Raw genomic sequence first — 14249 nt, forward strand, 5'->3', positions numbered from 1 at the left:
AGCCAGAGGACCAGCCGGCCCTGCCCAGCCTCCCTCCCAGCTCAGAGGCCAAGGACGGCTCTGCACCAACCCCAACGTGGCACAAGGCTGGGGTCCAGCAGGGTTTGTGGGGGGACAGGGCAGTGCAGGCTGTCATGGGGACCATGTCAGAGGGACATTTCCCCAGAGCTGAGCACCCTGCCCTGGGTGCTGTCTGCACAGTGGAGCCAGGGAGCCGTGTGCGGGTGCAGGGATGGGCACACATGACAGGGACACCCATGGGGTCTGGCCATTCCTTCTGCTCACAAGCCGCTTGTTCAAGGCAATGCTGGAAGAACAGGCCTGGCGCCATCCTCTTGGCACTGCACTGCCTTTGACTGTGACAAGTGAGCAGTCCCCTCCAGAGAATGGTTCCTGGGACAGGCACTTGGGAACAAGCAGCTGGCAGTGTTGATGGGAGCCCATCTGGGACACGTCCTCTGGGTGGACAAGGAGGCCTCAGGCTCCCTCAGCCTGTTGGGGAGGAGTTGTCCGCTGGGAGGAGCGCGGGGAGGAAGGATGTGAGTCCTCCTGTGGTTTGCGAGGTGAAGGTGCTGACATGTGCCGGGGACCAGGGCACTGCTGCCTCCTCGGCCCTCTCCCAGCTCCTGGGAGCTCATTGCAGGAGCCAGCCAGTCCCCAAGAACAACTATTCCCACAGCTTTGCAGCCATTGCTGGCAGGCTGTGTGCACATGGGGTGCCCTTTCAGCCGCACACTTGCTCACATTGCTTAAAGGGGACTGTACCCACCTCCTCACCCTGCCTGGGTGCTTGGTCACTCCCACTGTGGATGCTTCAGTTGCAGAGCCTCAGCTGTGGCGCCGAGAACAGGTTGGTGATGGTGAAACTTGTTCTACGAAGGGCCAAGGACACAGCGTTTCTTGTGCCTGCCCTTCAGAGCACGGGCATGCTGTCATGGAGAGCAGGTGGCAATGTGATGGTGACAGGAGGGTCCCACTAAGAGAGCAAAGCCTGCAGAGCCCAGGGCCAGGGGGAAACAGAGCTGGGTTGCCCAGCCTTGGCAGGAGAGGGTTTTGCTGCCTGAGCTCCCTCTGCAACACCTTGGCGCCTAGGACAGAGCTGAATTGACCTCCCTGAAGGACAATGCACCAGGGAAGAAGGTCCTGGCTTGGACTGCCATCCAGTGACCCTCTGTACATCACTAACACTGCCCTTGCTCCTGTCATCCAATGGTGGAAAAAGGTCTCTGCTCTAGTAGCCTCACCCTTAAAATCTTGTAGCTCTCCTTCTCCGGAAACTCTTCACACCCTTACATGAGGGAAATGGGCTAACGATGACCTCCGTGTGGTAAATCACAGCCTGCCCAGGTCCAGGGGCTTCTTCAGTGGCACCTTGTCCTTCCTGGAGAGGGGTTCACCTCTGTCACAGGCCCAAGTTGCCTTTAATTACCCCTAGGAGGCAAATTCCTCTCCTGTTTCTCCCTGGCCTTGGGCATTACAGACTTTGCTCTCTTTGTAGGAACCTCCTTTCAGCATAGCCCTGACAAGTGCTCTCTACACGAGCAAGTCACTGCTGTCAAGTGGGGCCATTGCACACAAGGTGTCCTTGGCTCTTGGTAACAGGTAGCACCATTGCAGATCTCTTCTTTGTGCCTCAGTTGAGTCTCTCCAACCCCAATATCGCACACAAATGCATGCAGGCTGGGGCACAGAGGAGGGCAGATGGAGAGGCACAAGCTGTCACTGCACGGAAACACGATTGGAATAATGGAGATGCTTTGAGACCACTCACACGACTAGAGGGCTGTGATGGCAGAGGACAAGCTCCGCAGGAAGAAAGGTTAGGGGGGAAGAGCAGGATGGGGTGGATGTCCTTGATGTGAAGGGACAACTCAGGTGGAAGGAGCTCTTGCATGGGATGGATCAAGGTCTGGGGGAGAGCTTGTGTAGGCTCCCTCCCCTTGGGGTAATCCGGCAATCTGAAGGGTGGTGGAGCTTAGGAAAGCCAGCAGGTCTTTAAGGAGCACAGCCACCCAGCAAAAGGATGGTCCATCCCAATGCTCATTAAAACTAGAACATGACTTGGGAGATCAGCTTGGCTACACAGGATAGTATTGTCTACTTTGTAGTGATGGTGTTCCAATAAGGACAAAAAACAGCTCCTGCCCTTGGGATAAACCAACCCTTGCAGTGATATGGACTGGGGAATGTCCGGCTGGGCAGCAGCTCTTTGGAGAAGGACCTTTGTGGGCAGCAAGCTGCATGCTAGCCAGCAACATGAACTGGAGGTCACAGTGTGCTGGACTGCATGAACAGGAGTCCCTACTCTGTACTTTTTTTTTCCCCTTTTTTTTTTTTTTTTGCCCTATGGGTCAGTACCTGAACTGGCTGCCCCAGAGTCAGGCCCTTCTGCTGGGGTGAGGTTGCTTTTTCAGGCCTGGGCAGCACAAGACCTGCATGGAGAAGCTGAAGATCATGACCTTCTTTAGCCTGCTGAACGGTTACAGCTAATGGGAAGAGAGCAGGAGCCTGTGACTGCCTGCAGGGTGGTTTCAGAGATGCTGTAAGTTGTTCACGTAATGGGAAGGAAACGGAGAAGGGGAAAGAGTCACAAACTGAAGCTTGAGGTACAGACTTGACTTGAAGAAAAGAGAAATGTCACTTAAGAGCAGCACTGTGGTGCATCATGTCACCTGGAGGGGACCTGAGAGCAAACCATGACTTATTGTTTCAAAGAAGAGTCACCAAGGACAGAGAAATATGGGAAAAGCTGGAGAGATGCTGGGGTGAGAACAAGGTGGGGAAGCAGCCTGGGTGTCTACAGGCTGCAGGGAAACAGGCACAGGTATGGGAAAATGTGGGACAGCCCAAAGAGGAGACAGCCAAGAGCAGGGCCACAACCAAAAAACTCCTCAGGAACTAGGTCTATGTCCTCTTGGCCATGGCTGGTGTCTCTGCCATTGAGGCCTAGAAGAAGAAACTTCTTCCTTCTGGCAACAGGGCCTCCTTGCCTGCTTTCCCCCAGGGACACAAGGTGTCCTGTATCAGTGTCCTGCCCTAGGCCTTGAACACTCCCACACACACACTGCTCCAACCAAAAGCCTTGGGCAAAGGATGGTGGAAAGGATGTCCGTATTCAGGGACTGGGCACCTCTATTTGGTCATTCTGCTTGTTAACACACATGAAGGGTTCACTTGGCATCAGAGGAACCTGCACGTTGCCTTTTCCTATCTGCAATCACGACTTCCAACTCTCTGCTCTAATCAGCCCCTGGGGAGGCTTTGCTTGGTAATGAACCACCGTGGGACCCATTAACCCTCCAAGAAACTTAAGGATGCGCTTCTGACTTGAACTTCTGGAGAAGTTTCTTCAGACTCTTCTCAGCATCAGAGGTTCATGGACTCAGCTCCAACTACTCCCAAGGGATCAGTAAAATGCAAAACCACTCAGGAGCCATGATTCTTGACATAATTTCCTTCCATCTTCAAGTCTGCTGTAGCTAATTGGAATGGGGTGTATTATAATTAGGCAGATCTCACTGAGCACCTGAAAAAGGAAGATAGCTGGGTTTTTTTCAGCTTTCATATTTTTTTCCATTTTCTCAATCAGGCATGCACTTTCTCCACTTCCTAGAGTGCCTCCCAATGAAGTCTGGACACGTGTGAAAAGTAGTATTTCTGAGGAGAGACCTGCATGCAGAACCTTCCTGCCCAGCTTCCCAGCCCTGCCAGTTCCCTCATCAGCCACTGGGGACTCGGATCACTCTGCTTAAAATCAAACTGTTTTTCCACTCCAGTAGCTGAATGTTACAGTTCATGTGCACCAATTCCAACCTGAGCTAGTGACAAACAGGTGGAAGTATTAAGTGTGGTGAAACAAAACAATCTTGATCCTCTGTCACAGAAAACAAAATACACTGTCATAGAAAACAAAATACTCCTAAACTGCAGGTTGAGTCCTGAGTTACCTCCAAGGAGCTTCACAGCCTACAAGGAATAACCTTCCTTGAACTGTTTTTCATGAATAGATAGCAAAGGCTGCATAGACACAGGGTTAATGAGCTGGTTAAGAGACTCCCGAAAGACTCCCTGAAACTGAAAGCAGCAAGGGAAGAGTTGAGAGGCGTCTGAACAATAAAGAGCAAGGGGAGAAGGAATACTCAAACCACGAAAAGTGCAGATGTGCAGATCATCTGAATCAAAGCTGACTTTCAAAGTGATAAGATTTATCAAGCATTTAGAGATAGGTGAGAAATTGGTGACATCATTATGTCTGTGAGGAGGCAGATTCCACCCTATGTCAGACCCCATCCAGGTAGTTGTGTCTGTCAAATGCGGTTGTCTGGAATTCCCTTTCTAGTCGATGGAGGGAAATAAGTTGTCTTAACAGACATTTGATTTTGGTACCACAGGGGAACACAACTGCCCCAGGGAATCTCCAGCAGCACCAGCCTCTCTGTGTGATCAAATTGAATCCAACTCCTATAGCAGATTTTAGTCATAAGTCAGAACATTCTCATAGAATAACAAAAATTAACCCTCCCAAAACTTTGCGCCATTTTTAACATTATGAAATACATTTTCATTCTTCTTTTTTGGCAGCACCATGTTGGTGCACAACACTGACCATGGCAATGAAGTAAGGCAGGAAGCAGATTCCTAGATAAAGTTCTCAGGAGGATCTGTGTTAAGGGCACCTTTGCTCTTTTCTGGAATATCATCTCTATCCTAAGTAGCACAGTGCATGAAACTCTGCTGAGGAACTGAAGAACAGCGAGCCTGCTTTGGTGCCTCCAGGAGGAGGACTGTCTTCTGTCACAGACTGTCCTCTGTCTCACTTCTACCCAAAGAGCAGCCCACAGCAGTTATCATGGAGCTGAGGCTCACCCTCATCTCAGCCTGTGCTCAGACTTCGTGCTCTTTCATCCCACAGGACTTTGATCCTGTCTTACCAAACACCAAACCCTCAAACCAAGCCCCAACCCCAGGCAATCCCACAGGTCTGCCCAGGGCACACACTTGCCAGGGCAGGGACAGAGAAGTGACCTCTCCAGTTGCCCCTTTCAGACATTTCTCAGGCTTCACCTTGTTGGTGAAGGTTGACTGAAGCCAAGCAGGGCTGCACTTGCTAGAATCCCAGTCCCATTCAGCCATGAGCCCACATTTTCCTTCTTCATTCTTTTACTCTCACTGAAGCAGGAGCAGGGAGCTTTGGCTTTCCCCAAACCAGCCTTACTTTACCGGACAATATTTCTGACTTCCTCCTTTGCAGCCTCTCCCTTCTTCCCCTTTCCACATGCTGCCTTACTGACTTGAAGGCCACATGCCAGTTCTCTGTTTAGTCAAGCTGGGCTCCAGCGATGTTTCCTAATTTTAAAAACTGTTTGTATGGAACATTCTTCTTGACAGATGCTTACTAAACGGCTGCTTTTCCTGAGGTCCTCCACCCTTCAGAGCTGCTTGGAGCTGCTCTCCTCAGAGTGGGGAGCCTGGGGCCTTGGGCCCCAACAAGAACATGGTCACCATGGGGACCACCCGCTCACAATGGCCTTATGGGCAAGCTACCACTGCCATCACAAAGCCCTGGTGGTTTCCATGGGGACCCTATCATCATGCCCTGCTGGACACCATGGTAGACCCCATCATGATGCCTTTGTGGGGACTATGGAGGTCCCATCATGATTCCTTGGTGGAGACCATGGAGAAAGACACCATCACAATGTCTTGGTGAAAACCATGGGGATCCCATCATGATGCCTTTCTAGAGATCCATAGTAGAGATCTACACAAGGCCAGCTCTGTTGCTTTGCCCCTCATCCCTACAATCCTGACAGGTTGTCTGTCCGTCCCTAAGCAGAGCTCCCTGCATCGCCCTGCTCTCTCCAGGGGTTCCTTTGTCCACATCACTTGCACCTTTCCCTGCCATCCCAGGCCATCAATTCCTCACTCTTGCTGGAGTCTTCTCCCCTGAGTCACTCCCAGTGTAAGGCTCTCATCACCGGCTTGGCCACCTGGTTGATGACCATCAGGTCAGCAGATGGGAAGAGCCTCCATCCAAAGGATATGTGACAACCTGCAGTCTTGGTGCCCTGCTGTGGGCTCAGCTCCAGGTCCTCCTCCAACTCCTACTGAAAAAATAAACTGAAAAAGAAGAGAAAAAAAAAGGGGGAGAGAGCGGGAAAGACCCATGCTATTTATCCTCTACAATTTCATCTTGTAATAAACTGGTATGAGGGTACATGAAAGCAATATGAATTAGGATATCTGAAATGCAGAATAAAATCATGAATCCTTAGGACATGTTTCTCCTTCTTGCATGAGTGCATGCCCAGATGTGCAGGGATGCTGCTGCTGGAGGCATGTTCTGTGCATCACTGTGCCATAGCAAAGGCCACCCCAAGGGAACTGACTGAAGACTCCAAAGCCCATGGAGAGATCAGCAGGTTGTGAGGAAGCTCCAGAAGTGCCTTTGCCCACTCTGGCCCATGGACAGCACCAGCAGCCCCTTTGCTGGCCCCCAGAGTCCACGGAGCAGGGTTAAGGAGATAACGAAGGGATACTAAGCACCCAAGGACCATGTCAGTGCCATAGGGACCACGGGTGTGCGTGTGCAGGGGTTGTAGGTGGGCACAGGGGCCACTTGTGACTATCACAGCTGCCTAGCCCGTGGGACAGTGCAGGATGGCAGATTTCTTGAAGCAATCTCTGGGAAAACAAAGGTGCTACTGCAGAAGTCCCTAGGCCTGGGTAGCCAGCGGTCCATCCACACTGAGGCCCTCATTAGCCCAGTCCCTGTTCATATCACCTGGTGGAGTGAGCAGAAATTCAGGGTAGGAGAGCTAGAAGGGTGTGAGAGTTCAGAGACCAGAGCACAGAGCTCAGTGTGAGGTGTCTCCTATTTTTGCAGCACGCTGCGTGCAGGCAGGATGGATTTTCCCTACAGTCAGTGTTGGAATTCATTTACTAGCGTAGAGGTAGGAAACCCAGCACAACCTGGGGCACTTGCCCAGCAAGCACTGCAGTGGGACATCGTTTTCCTACAGGTGCCCTACTGTACCTGTTCCTGTCCCCACTGCTAACGCTTTCCTGTTTTCTTTCTGTAGAGAGAACTCTGTGGACAGTTCTTGTGTGAAACCCTTCAGACCCTCAAGCTCTCCTGCTCACACTCCTACCTCAGCCATGTTAGGCATCTTATTATTAGTGCCAGTTTAATGTTTGATTGTTTCATTTTCACAGTCTTATCCTACGAGCAGATCTTTGCTGTTGTGCAGGGTCAGCACAAAGCCTTTTCCATGTGCCTCCTGCACCTGCCCGCTGTCTGCCTTTCTCTTAGCACTGGCATCTTTGCCTACCTGAGGTCCCCTATGTCTCCTCTCCTGCTCTGGATCTGGTAGTGGCTGTTCTGTACACGGTGGTGCCTGCAGCACTGAACCCCCCTCATCTACGGCACGAGGAACAAGGCGCTCAAGGAGGCTGAGGAAATTCACAGATATTTTTCAGTCTTGGGAAATTGCTATTGCTCTCTAAAAAATGACTCCCTCAGCATCCCATACCACTGCTGAACATTGTTTCTTCACTATTTTTTCTAATATTTATATTTTTAATATTTTTTCACTTCATTTTTTATTAACAGTAGTAGTATTTTATATCCTGTTGCTACCCAAACTGTTGCATATCTTCCACCCTAACTGAGACTTCTCTGTTGCATCTGGTGTCCACACTCCTTAAACCTCACAGCCTGTTTACATCCTGGTCTTTGCCTTTCCAGGGAATGTTAGGGGGATTCAAGAGCCTTCCAACCTGTTCTGCCAGGAAGAACCAGGGCCTATGATCCACAGACTTTGTTATGTTGCTTAAAGATGTCATCCACGCCATCAGCCTGACTGCATGGTCTGTAGCTCCCAGCATGATGTCACCCTTCATCTGATGCTCACCCACAAGCACATACCCAAACCTTGTCCATGCCATGGAAGCACTTTGTCCATCCGAGCTGCCCTCCACACAAAGGACCTGCCCCCTCCTCCTCTTCCCTCACAGCCTCCCCTGAAGAGCTTTTACCCCAGCAGCGCAGGCCTCCAGTTGTGCGAGTGGTGATAATGCATCTTAGTTATTGCAATGCTGTTGAGGTCCTGTGACAGCTTGTGCTTCTGTCTCCATGCCAGGCTACAGGCATTTGCATATATTTGGGCTGCAAAATATCAGGATGTGGCACAGAAGACAGATTGATCCTGGTGAAACCTGTTACCAAGAGCCAAAGACACTGTGTGCAATGGCCCCACTTGAGAGCAGAGCCATGCTGGCGTGGAGAGCAGGGGTCAATGCAATGATGAGAGGAGGTTCCCACCAAGAGAGTCAAGGCTGCAGTGCCCAAGACCAGGGAGAAACAGAGCTGGGCTGTGAGGGAAAGACAGGAGAGGGGTTTGTTGCCGGAGCTGATTTGTAGCACCTTGGGGCCTGGGACAGAGGTGAGCCCATGTCCAGGCAGGAGAAGGTGCCCTTGAAGATGTCCTTGGGCTTGAGCCAACTGTGATCCACCACTCCTGGGGTCATCATTAGCCCCATCATATTTTCCAGGGTGCAAAGAGGTTGTGTGGGAACAAAGCGAGAAACTTTTAGGAGAGCAGAGACCAGAGCAGACCCCTTGGTGTGAGGTGCCTCTCCCACTTATGAAGAACGCTCAGCTGCAGGAGGGATTGGACATGGTTTGCCATAGATCCCAGGCTGTGCCTCCTAGAGGAGACATCTGGTTATGCTGGACAAGCCAAACATCTATCTTGGCCCTGCAGCCTATTTCTATGTCACTGAATTAAATGTCTGCACTGAATTATATGAACTTTTTGCACTGTAATGATCCGCCAGGGTCTCTACATTATACTACATGGTGCTCACGGAGTGCCCACTTCTTGCCCCTTTCTGGGTGTCCTGCCTATTAGGGGCTTCATAACTAGAGACTTCCAGAGTGGGACACTTCCAACTTTCATAGATAGTCATCCTCTGATGAAACAGACGGCAATTTTGGAATTCTTTTTTCTCCATTCATTAGGAAAGGACAACAAGTGTGATTCTTTTAGGTTGCTTCGTGCACATTTCCCGGGAGGAGGGAGCACAAGGGACAGAAAAATTGGTGAGTTCAGCTGTTCCTCTGCTCCTGAGCGGGGCCAGGCTCCTGGGACGGAGGCAGCTCGTGGCAGCCTGGCAGCACTGCCCAGAGACAGCCGAGTGCAGGAGCAGCTCCTGTGCCAAGAGCAGCAGGGCTGCGGGCACTGCCTGCTGCTGCGGACAGCAGAGGAGAGAAGGCAGCGAGAGGGGAACGGCAGTGTGGAGCGGGAGCAGAGCTCATTGTGGGGGAAATCTTCACAGCCCTTGAAACAGTGAGTCTCTGTCTGCAGAGCAATGCTGCTGAGGTTCCTGGAGGGGGTGTCTGCATCCCAACCAAACCATGGCTCATAGGATTTTTAATGGTGTCTCTCCTGGAGTAAGCAGGACATAGCAGGAGGAGAGGATGCTTCAGGGCAGGGATTCCCTGACACATGGTCAGAGGCTGCGGGCACTGCCTGCTGCTGCGGACAGGGGAGGAGAGAAGGCAGCGAGGGGGAAATGGCAGTGTGGAGCGGGAGGACAGAGCAGAGCTGTTGTAGGAGCAACCTTCACAGCCCTTGACACGGTGAGTCTCTGGCTGCAGGACAATGCTGCTGAGGTTCCTGGTGGCTTCTTCTGAACTCAGGGCATGTAATCATGGATTGGGATTTTAAAGGTCTCTCTCCTGGAGTATCCAGGGTTTAGCAGGAGGAGGAGATGCTTCAGAGCAGCGATTCCCTGCCACACACTCACAGGCACAGGGCATCCTGCTCCCTTTTCTTAGGGAAGATGGGGGGGGGCGGTATGAAGCCATGCTCTGCACCCAGCTCTGCATGGGCTGTGATTGAGAGCAGCATCCCCCAGGCCCAGGGTGCTGTGTGCCCGGGACAGTGACTCTGCAGCCTGCGAGGGGCAGCACTGCCCAGGGTGCTCCCCACAGCACTGCGGGGAAGCGCTGCGTGGGGAGACAGACACCCGTGAGGGCAGGTTCATTCTGCTGCTAAGAGGCTGCTGCAGGGTGAAGTCTGCTCACAGCTCCAGCTCATACACAGGGCATGTGCGAGGGGTCCTTTACAGGAGCAAGATCAGAAGGGCCACTTGGAAGGGAAGGAGCTTTCCTTCCTCTCTCTGCTCTTTCAGCCTCCTGAATATTGCAGGGGGAATGAAAGAACAAGCTTTCTGTTTTGGCAGGGAACTGGGAGTCCTAGATCTTCATGCCTAGAGATCAATAGGTCTGTGAGAAGCCTCAGCAAGCTGCTTCATGCCCACCTTAGCCTACAGGTAGCATCCATATCATCTTTGTGGACTCACAGGACCTCATGTGACCGGCTCCTTAGGATCTGCAACTGCAGAGCTGCCCGTGGACATGGCCCAGATGTTTCTGTAGGGCAGAACTGAGCACACAGAGGGTGATACGATATGGGATCTGTGAGCAATGGCAGGGACAGGGCACTGGGATAGAGGAAGAGCTGGTGGCAGGGACAGCTGCAGGCAGCAGAGATGGGCAGGGAAGGGGCAGGAGGTGCAGGGCAGGAGCCGCCTCCTCTGCAGCCAGACCTGCAGCAGAGGAGAGGGGCAGCTCTCCTGCCACAGGTCATTGCCTGCCGCCCCACCAAAGGGCTAAGAAGGACTGCCCTGCGACGTCCCCCTCAGAGAGGTGACATACCCAGACAGTAAAGCGAAAGTTTTCCAGAGGCCTCTCTGTCCCTCTCCTTGCCTCCCTTGGCAGCACATTGATGGTGTTGCTCCTTGTTTCCCCTCCCGTCCATGCTTTTACTGTTCTTGCTCTCAGCTTTCTGCAGCTGGATGTTTTCAGCTGCAGTTCAGACACTGATGCTACAAGGTGTGGAACAGAGGGGTCTGCATGGGAGTGAGGTTTCACACACCCCCTTTTGTCCCGTGGAGCTCCTGGAAATGCTGCCTGTGAGCCTAGGCATTGCACTGGCTCTCCCTTAAGGAGAGCCTGTCTTCAGTGCTAACGCTCCTTTTGCTGTTTCCCTGTGGTGTCCTGCCAGGCTGCCCCCTTCCCTCCAGAAAGGCTCTGCTGTCTCATGGCCATTCTGTGATATCTGAGCGATGTGTTAGGGAGCTGCAGAGAAGGTGAGGGTATGGAGGTGGTGGTGGGAGGCTGTCCATGAGCAGCTGAAATGAGCCCTGTGTATCTCTGGCTAGAAGGAGATTGTGGAGACCTCCCTTAGGTGTGTGGAGGAAGGGTGAGAAATTTGGAGATTGGCATTTTGAAACTGCACAGCTCTGCTCTCAGAAGAGCCTGGTGTCCTTTGAGGGCAGCATAATGATTCTCTAGCTCAAGGAGACATGAGTACAAGATAGATGGGAACAAGACTAATAAATAAACAAGATAAACTGCAGTAAGATACTCTTAATAAAGTGAGGTAATGGAGGATGGTATGGGACAACTGAATGACTTCAGGGCTTTCATCTTCAAAAGTTTATCTTAATTTCTCCATATCTTCTATTCTTTAGACAGTCCCACATGACTGGAGAGAGCAAATGTCCAACAGCAGCTCCCTCAACGAGTTCCTCCTCCTGCTGTTCTCAGACACACGGGAGCTGCAGCTCTTGCACTTCTCGCTCTTCCTGGCCATCTACCTGGCTGCCCTCCTGGCCAACAGCCTCATCATCACAGCCGTAGCCTGCGACCACCGCCTCCACACCCCCATGTACTTCTTCCTCCTCAACCTCTCCCTCCTCGACCTTGGCTGCATCTCCACCATTCTCCCCAAATCAATGGCCAATTCCCTGAGGAACAACAGGATCATTTCCTACTCGGGATGTGCTACCCAGGTCTTCCTGCTAGCATTCTTATTTTCAGCAGAGTTTTCTCTCCTCACAGTCATGGCCTATGACCGCTACGTTGCCATCTGCAGACCTCTGCACTATGGGACCCTCCTGGGCATCAGGGCTTGTGTCAGAATGGCCGCAGCTGCCTGGGCCAGTGGTTTCCTCAATGCTCTCCTGCACACTGGGAACACATTTACCTTGCCACTTTGCCAAGGGAATGTGGTGGAGCAGTTCTTCTGTGAGATCCCCCAGATCCTCAAGCTCTCCTGCTCACTCTCCTACCTCAGGGAAGCTGGGATTATTGTTGTTAGTACCTCTTTACTCTTTGGGTGTTTCATTTTCATTGTGGTGTCCTACGTGCAGATCTTCAGAGCTGTGCTGAGGATCCCCTCTGAGCAGGGCCAGCACAAAGCCTTTTCCATGTGCCTCCCGCACCTGGCCGTTGTGTCCTTGTTTGTCAGTACTATATTGTTTGCCCACCTGAAGCCCCCCTCAATCTCCTCCCCACTTCTAGATATGGTTGTGTCCATTCTGTACTCGGTGGTGCCTCCAGCCCTGAATCCCCTCATCTACAGCATGAGGAACAAGGAGCTCAAGGAGGCACTGAGGAAACTCATCCAGTGGGTGCAAGGTCAATGATAACAACTGTTTCATTCACTCACCAGGATATCCGCCATCAAGACTGTATTTGATCCATTTCTTCCATTTTTACTTCTCTCTTTTACATCCATCTTAAAATAATAAATAATAAAATAAAGATACCTGTTTTTTGTCACGTCTGCACAGGAATCTCTCCTTTAACCCTTAAACATAGACCATGATAAAGCAGGAAGCCAGGCTTCCCCCTTCACTAGCAGAGAGGGGGGATTCTCTGAGCCGCTTCTTTGAGCTCCCTTGGATGTGCCCAGTGCAGGGAGGAGAGTTTCCCTCTGCAGCGTCTTTTCCAGCACTGACACCAAGGGACCTCTGGGGTACAGAGTCACGGCGGGACAAGGGCAGGTGGGCTGAGACCAGGGGTCCAGTGTTGTTTAGGAGATCTCAGCTCTCGTGCCTATGATTAGAGTGTGATCTCAAATCTCTCTAATATGACAGAAATGGCAACCAAGCGTCACCACAGGTTTCCATGGTTCCATGCAAAGCTCCAACACACAAAACTGAACATGAGTGAATTGAAGGAAAGTCTAGAGGCAGCCTTCCTGTGGCAGTTCATCTTTCATGAAGACACATTCCAGGAGGGAAGCAGGAGTTTCTCTATTTAGAGTTGTCCTCCCCATTTCCATGCTGTCCTTCCACGCTTTGTTCTGCAGATATGGCCCAGGAACTCTCATAACCTGGTAGAGAGGCATGTTTTCCCTCGTACCCTGGAAGGACAGGCAGAATCAGTCCTTGGGCTCCCTTAAGCCACAGCTGGACTCCAGAATAACATTTCCGTAATAAAAGGGGATCTGCCCTATGATGGTCCTGAGTCTGGCCTCTCTTTAGAAACTGGAATCAAAAAATATGCCCAAGGGTGTGCAACCACAAATGGGCCTGCTCTTCTGCTTGTGAACTCCATGAGATCCAGGGGATGACCTCAGCATTCCAGGGTGATCTGTTAGCCTCAATCTAGGGTTCATCTCTCAGTGACCACTGCAGATAGGCAATGGTCTCTGCATTGCCTGTGCCAGGCTGCCCCACACGTGACTGTGCTGATGAGAGAACCCCCAGGGGATCTCCAGGCACAGGGTTTGCCTGGGAGTGGGCACTGAGTGCAGCTTTAATGAAACAGGGATGACTCACAGTGCAGGGACCAGAAAGTAGAGCACTAAACCCAGGTGCACATGGGGAAAGGAGGGCTCTGCAATCCCCAGAGAGGTAGTGGGGACCCAGGAGGCCCAGGGAAGGGGCAGTGGAGGGCGATTCCTGCACCCGCAGTAAAACACCACAGCCTGGAGCTAGTGGCCACCCAAAGACATCTCCTGCCATTGCAATATTGTGGGGCACTCTTTGATTACTGGCAGACCTCAACCACCAGTATCAGTGGCCACAAAGGCACACTGATGGCTCATGCTCAATTTGTTGCCAACCACGATTCCCAGGTCCCTTTTTGTGGAGCTGCTCTCCAACAGGTCAACCGCCAGCCTGTCATGGTGCATGGGGTTATTCCTCCCACGCTGCAAGACCCTGCACTTGCCCGTGTTGAACTTCATGAGGTTCCTCTACCCCTAGCTCTCCAGGCTGTCCAGGTCCCTCCTAAAGCCTGCACAGACCTCTGGACTATCAGCCATTCCTCCCACTTTTCTATCCTCAGTAAACTTGCTGAGGGTGCGCTCTGTCCCTTCAGGTCACTGATTAATAAACTGAACAGGCTTTAACTGACTCCTGATACCAATAGTTGCAGGTCTCCAACT

General features: G+C 51.8%; 1 protein-coding gene across 1 annotated transcript; it reads left to right on the top strand.

The window, feature by feature from the left end:
- The first annotated feature begins 11568 nt into the window (after positions 1 to 11568).
- Positions 11569 to 12498, top strand: LOC148593882 (olfactory receptor 14A16-like). The gene has a single exon (XM_088529131.1). It carries the CDS (start codon positions 11569 to 11571, stop codon positions 12496 to 12498), a length of 930 nt encoding a protein of 309 aa, XP_088385257.1.
- The last annotated feature ends 1751 nt before the right edge of the window (positions 12499 to 14249 follow it).

The sequence above is a fragment of the Tinamus guttatus genome, unplaced genomic scaffold, assembly GCF_059628265.1.
Source record: "Tinamus guttatus ecotype Peru unplaced genomic scaffold, ASM5962826v1 Tinamus_guttatus_pri_ptg000324l, whole genome shotgun sequence".
In the NCBI taxonomy this organism is placed as follows: Eukaryota; Metazoa; Chordata; class Aves; order Tinamiformes; family Tinamidae; genus Tinamus; species Tinamus guttatus.